The following is a 6,170-nucleotide window of genomic DNA, read 5'->3' on the forward strand; positions in this document are numbered from 1 at the left end:
TGGAGCGGCTTTCCTCTGATTTAATTTTTTCCCTGCACCCATCCCTAGCCTTCTTCAACATGACCTTAACCTTAAAGTCAACTCTTAATATCCAAACTAACACTTACTGTAAATTTAAATTCAGCCCTTTGTGTCCATCGCTCAAAGCTCCAATACGGCTGCTAAAAAAAATGCCAGAACCCTGCAGAAATGTTCACAATCTGAAGCTCACACACAGCAAAAAGGAAGCGCTGGAGAAAAGTAAGTGGTTGTATTAAACAGATTAGAAATTTTATTTTCATTTTTGTCACTAAGGGCTTGTTTATTTGGTCTCATATCCTGGAGATGAGCAGCAAACTCCCAGGGGAGAATACTTCCTTGCCATTTGTTGTCATGTAAAGCCCACTCGCTCTGTTCCACTTCTTTCGTTTTATTCTTCTTTTTTTTGTTCTTCCTCCACATTTTTACTCTTTCATCTCTCAGACTATAAAGGCAAAGATCAGGGCGGACAAGGAGGAGGTTTCGCTATGAAACAGACAGTATAAACTCTCCTGGCCTGAGGTTCTTCTGCCTCACTGTCAGTCAATTAATCAGCCAAGACAGAAAACAGATGCCGGGGGTGGGGGGGTGGGGTTTGGACATGGCAAAATATGACATGGATGTAGCACATCGGGCTGAATTCTTTCACTTCTTTACGTGAAGTGAAAAGATGGGGAAGGAGCATCTACCTAGCAGCAGCATGGATTCACACATGAGAACGGCTCTGAAATAACTGCAATCCTTATGCCGTTAGGTTCCCCACATAAATCAAGCTAACCGTGATGGACAATTAAACAAAATTACAGTGAGGAAAAACAATCAGAGCGAGGCTCTGATGTTTCTGCGTGTTTGAGTGGGTGCTTACCTTCTTGAAGAGGCGCCCTGAGTCCTCACTGATCTGTGCAAAGCGGGGAATGATGTTGTTGAGGTAGAGGTCAGACAGAGTGGCGTGGTCGCGGCTCTCCCTCTTCACCTGTTGCAGCAACAGGTTCCAGCAATTCACCGGAGATAAAATGCTCTGCTCCTTCCTGTACGCACAGAGAGAAATAACATGTCTTTATTCAAGGGAAGCTGTAATCTAAATTCATTCAACGTTCACTGCAAACTTGTACACACAGGTCTATTTTATGTTATATATAAAATCAAGCAAGCGGTACACCCATAATACAGCTTTTACAAACATGAGACAGGGCACTGGGATAACAGGGATAGACAGAGAGTTTGTAGACAGACTCTCTTACACACATACATACACAAAGGGTTGGTAAGCCAGCCCCAACGCAGGATTCAGCCAGGGTACAAAACCCAGCAGGAAGAGGTAAGGCTCCCCTGCAAGCACAGCTGCTGTCGAGGGAAATAAGCGAGAGCAGAAAAAGATGGAAGAAAGAGGGCAATCTGAAGACTGTAATAATTTCACTAACGATATAATGGTTCAGTGGTGTTGCGCTCTTTGTTTCAAAGCCATTACACAAATGCAAAGCTGTTAATGCTCTGCTTACACGACAATACAACAGCTTTTATGGGGTGTGCACACTATAAAAGTGTGTGTGTGTGTGTGTGTGTGTGTGTACTATAGTATGAGTTATGGATGATCTAGTGGGCAAAATGGATTATGAGTGAGTGTAAGTGGATGAAAGAAGGCCTTTGTGTTGTTAAGAGGAGCTTTAACTGGATAGAGACAGCAAAGAGCTGCAAGGCAATTATATCACACACACACACACACACACACACACACACACACACACACACAAAACACAGGGGTCAGGGAAAGTAGAACAGTGACCCCAGCACAGACGATGCCAGACAGACAGAGAAAGTCTTTGATTTGACTAAGTGGGGGTATACAGCGGGGGCGGTGAGGTGACTGTGTGCATGTGTGTGAGTAAAGAAGGTTTTCTGGGGGTGTGTAAGGGTGGTTCGAATGAGATGACTCAATGGTGGTGATGTGATAAACTGGTACTGGGTGACACTGGTCTCAATGTCATATGACTAACTACATGAGTCTAACAGACAATCCATCCGCACCACCTCAATACTGAAACCCGTCTCGCACTTGTTATGTGGATGTACCTCACTTTCCTTTCAAACTTCTCTCTTCTGTCTGATTCATGTCTGTCTTTACTGGTTGCACAACAGACAAAAAACATGACTCCAGTTCCTCCGTAAGCTCAAGAAGACCGCCTCAACGCCACCATGTGACTCGTCACCCTGAATCCACCAGCGATAACCATGGCAATGGCACTGCGGCACTGGGTGAAATATCATCCAAATCCCTCTCTGACCTTCAGCTACTGCAAGGTAAACACTGAAACATAATTGGCCCCCCCTCAGGTCACATGGTGCAGATGCTGTTCCATACTGTTACAAAGGCTTCACCCCGCATGAAGTTATTTTCATTACTTCCTTGCAGGCATTACAGCTTTTGCAGCAATGCATCTGTGCGTGAGGATTACTTGAGCGCCTGATTTAGACAGTGACACTAGACAATACAAATTACAAAAAAAGAAAAACGGGGCAATATGTGAAATCTGGGAGAACTAAAATGTGCTTTCATGAATCTGTGTGAAAACTGATTTTAATTCCTGGTGCAGGATTTTTGATTTTGTGGCATTTTAAAGGAGCAAATAGATAAAGCCGTGGACTTAAACTTAAAAAGTAACAGCACATGTAAAATGGATTTTTACTTTTTTCATCCCATGGGTGGTCATGCAATCATGTGATCAGATCTCAAAAAATCTCATTCAAGTACTGGACTGTGCAAGAGGCTGCATCTTATTAACAGTCAAACTGTCCTAATATTTAACATAAGGGCAGGCTTTGAATGAGTGCACAACTTGTGAGGGCTTCTCCATGTGACCAATCAGCCTGTCAGCCTAAGGGCACGCACACACACACACACACACACAAGGACATACACAATACGGCTAAACCGTGCAGTCACCCCCCAACCGCTGCTGTATGCAGTCTGCCAAATAACTCGAATACCAGGGGTCTCCACGGGATCAACACACTGACAACCCTCACACCCCACATTGCTTAGAGCACCATCAACGCCTGGCTGTGCCGAGAAACATCCACAGCACCCTTCTACACACACCTACACACACACACACACCTACACACACACACACACACACACACAAATAAGCACAAATAGCCGGAAAATAACTGAAATTCCAGCATGGCACCCGGACTGAGCAGCAGCAGATGCAGCAAGACTGTTAAATACACAGATGTTGGGAGAAAAGAAAAGCAAACGGGGTGGGAGAAGAGCACAGAAATGAATGAAAACTACAAACTGAACAGTTTTCAGTCATACTTTTGGTGCCTTACGATGACTTAGTGGATATGATGGGAGCACACCTGCTGCTGCTGGAGCTCCAGTCGAGCAGGTAACCTACATCTTCTCTTCTGTTTATTGCTCTCCCTTTTCCTCATCATCTTCTTTCCCTCATCCACCCCACCAATATGCATCGCACAATCTGAAACCGTCTCAGTATTGATCAGGGCTGGAGGGTGTGTATGAGGCCGAGTGAATTTGTGTGCGATGTGGGGTATGTCCTCACGGTCGGAATTGGGTTTCGTTTAGAGGACCTATTGATCCTTTTTAGTCTGCGAGAGAGCACGTAAACATGGGTTTGCCCCCAGCAGGGATATTAATATCTCTGGAAGGGTGCATGATGCTTAAGAAAAGGGAACAGTCACAGAACAGAACAGAAGAAAGAGGAAGGCTGGTATTTAGGAGGTAATAGTTTAGAGGAAGTCAAAGAAAATATAGAAAAGCTGAGCAGGAAAAAGTCCCTGTCCTTCGTTACAGTTTCAGTTAACTTGGAAAATCCAGAGTATCAAAAATTAAAAAGATCATTTCTGTAGAAATGAGCTATACCTCTAACACTTCTAAAACCAAAAGCTGGTAGCTAAAAGCGCCTCTGCTAATGATTTTTTGATTATTGTTATTACCAGTTAGTTTCACAAACACAGGGTTAAACACTGTATCTGTCCATTATTATTAACAAAAGGCATCAATTAGCATTTGAACATAAGCTGCTGCTCCATGAATGAATTCCCATTTTCTGAGCATGACAGACAAACATATTAATCTGTACAATAGCCTTAATTACATCAAGGCAATGCAAATCAAAGTACTAAATTATGTTTTCTGTCTAATCAAATGCTTGTTTTTGTCCCTTAAAGTAAAGCCTTTGTGACAAACATAAAAAAAAAAATAAAAAAAAACCTGAAAGCTGGTTTGAAACCCTATGAGGGTAAATTTCAATTTACAGAATCTGTGTGTCTCTTTGTTTTCTCATGTGACTCTTTTAATTGGGCCTTCAGCCCTAGCAGGGAACATGAAAGAGACAAACGCACAGAAGGATGACGATATTGTTTCTGCAGAAAGGGCTGTCTCTGCTCATTTAAGAGTAAGCAGTTACAGATGACACACAGCTGTGTGACAAGTCATCAGACATTTAGTGGAGCTATTTGTGTCCCTATGGGTTGGTTAATGACGTATTAATGATACTGCAGTAACGACAACAGGAGCTTATTGCTTGTTCAGCTAAACGGCAGGGATTGCCCATTATATGTACTATTGCATCTAAAGGCTGTTGCCAGCATAAACCCGTGTATTATAGGATACATTACATTATAGGATATGTTGTATGTGTGTAGTTTATGAATAGCTAGCAGTTCAGTGAATCCTGACTGCTAAATCATTCCCCACTCAAAAAGTGACAATTCTACAAGAGCACCAGAGGCTGCTAATGCCGATGAGCTCCAGTATGTATTTATGTGCAACTTATGTAGTTTCATAAGGGGAGGGAGAGAGAGAGAGAGAGAGAGAGAGAGAGAGAGAGAGAGAGAGAGAGAGAGAGAGAGAGAGAGAGAGAGAGAATCCTTGGTTTGGGCAATGATCCACTCACAGCAAGACACTACAAAATAGTCAGAGCACAAAATCACCACCTGACCATTTCTGGCAAAAGTTGTCATTTCCCTCCCTCAGACACGAACACTGACTCACAGGACCACACAGACAATCAAAAGGAGTAAAATGCAGTGTGCACGCAGCTACAAGTCAAGCAGCTATTTCACATTTATCAGGAAGGAAGTCACCAGTCTCTGAAGCAATGCTGTTTTTTTTTTTTCTTTAAATGCTAAATATGGAAGCTGGGTCAGTTTTGTCTCACTTGAGACTTTTACAAGAGCAGGATATTAATTGCCCCACGCACTTAAAAATACACGTATGTGACCAAAAGCCATAACTTAAAGCTTACTGTCAACATAAAACTATGTGTGCTGTCTGTGTGATTTTCTCATACTTGAGTAGATGGTCCTTGGTGCTGCGCGTCTTTGTGAGGAATCTTTCACCCAGCTTCTCCAGGTTGCGGCTGTAGTCCATCTCAATTTCTGCCTTCTTTCGAAAGAAGTCCTGCAGGTCCTGAAGCAGCTGCACCCTCAGCTCGCACTGCTGGTCCAAACACTTGAGCTGCTCCACCAGCTGAGCACGGACCTCTGAAAGGGTAAAAGGAAAAGGAGTACAGAGTCAGAGATGACGTTAGCTTTTTGGTTAACAAGGTGAAATCAAAACACGAATCGATGTTTAATGTGCAATCGGTCTTTGCTAAAAATCAAAGGCCTTTTCATATGTTGCTGTTGGCTATACACCACTACCATTAACACACATTTCACAATGATGTGTAAGATGTTAAAACAACCCCTTTACAGCTGAATGACTGGATGTTCCAGTAAAACACCTGGCACTGTGTTGGCTTGGCTGAACTCCATTCCCCTCCCACCCGTCCGCAATGCACAGACGGCTAAGCGTGCGTGTGCGTGCCCATCATCATATTTATAAGTGTGCATCTGTGAGTGCGGGATCAGATATCATCTTCCACACAGACATATCTCCAGAGGCAGTCATTTATCCCAGCTTATCACTTTTCATTTTCCTCCTGCCTCCTCCCTCCTCGCCCTCATTGCTCCTCCATGCTGCTCTCCAGTCTGGCCCTCAAATTAATAGAGTGCACTCAGTGCAGGCACATTCAGTAACCGTATTCAATCACGGGCCGCAAAAAAGTTCTCTGGAGAATCCTGCCCATTGCAGCTACAGAACAGGAGACACAAATCATACACAGCAGCACTTCTGCACAGCC

At 43.5% G+C, this 6,170-nt stretch overlaps 1 protein-coding gene across 4 annotated transcripts in view; it reads right to left on the bottom strand.

The window, feature by feature from the left end:
- Nucleotides 1-6,170, bottom strand: part of srgap2 (SLIT-ROBO Rho GTPase activating protein 2) — a 63,809-nt gene that overhangs the window by 26,629 nt on the left and 31,010 nt on the right. For all 4 annotated transcript variants that reach the window (XM_085158728.1, XM_085158726.1, XM_085158725.1 and 1 more), the window contains exons 2-3: nucleotides 5,337-5,529; nucleotides 884-1,046 (exon numbers count right to left, since the gene is read on the bottom strand). In XM_085158728.1, coding sequence (XP_085014854.1) covers nucleotides 884-1,046; nucleotides 5,337-5,529 — 356 coding nt within the window. The remainder of the gene's footprint in view (nucleotides 1-883; nucleotides 1,047-5,336; nucleotides 5,530-6,170) is intronic.

The sequence above is a fragment of the Neolamprologus multifasciatus genome, chromosome 5 (assembly GCF_963576455.1).
Source record: "Neolamprologus multifasciatus chromosome 5, fNeoMul1.2, whole genome shotgun sequence".
Taxonomy (NCBI): Eukaryota; Metazoa; Chordata; class Actinopteri; order Cichliformes; family Cichlidae; genus Neolamprologus; species Neolamprologus multifasciatus.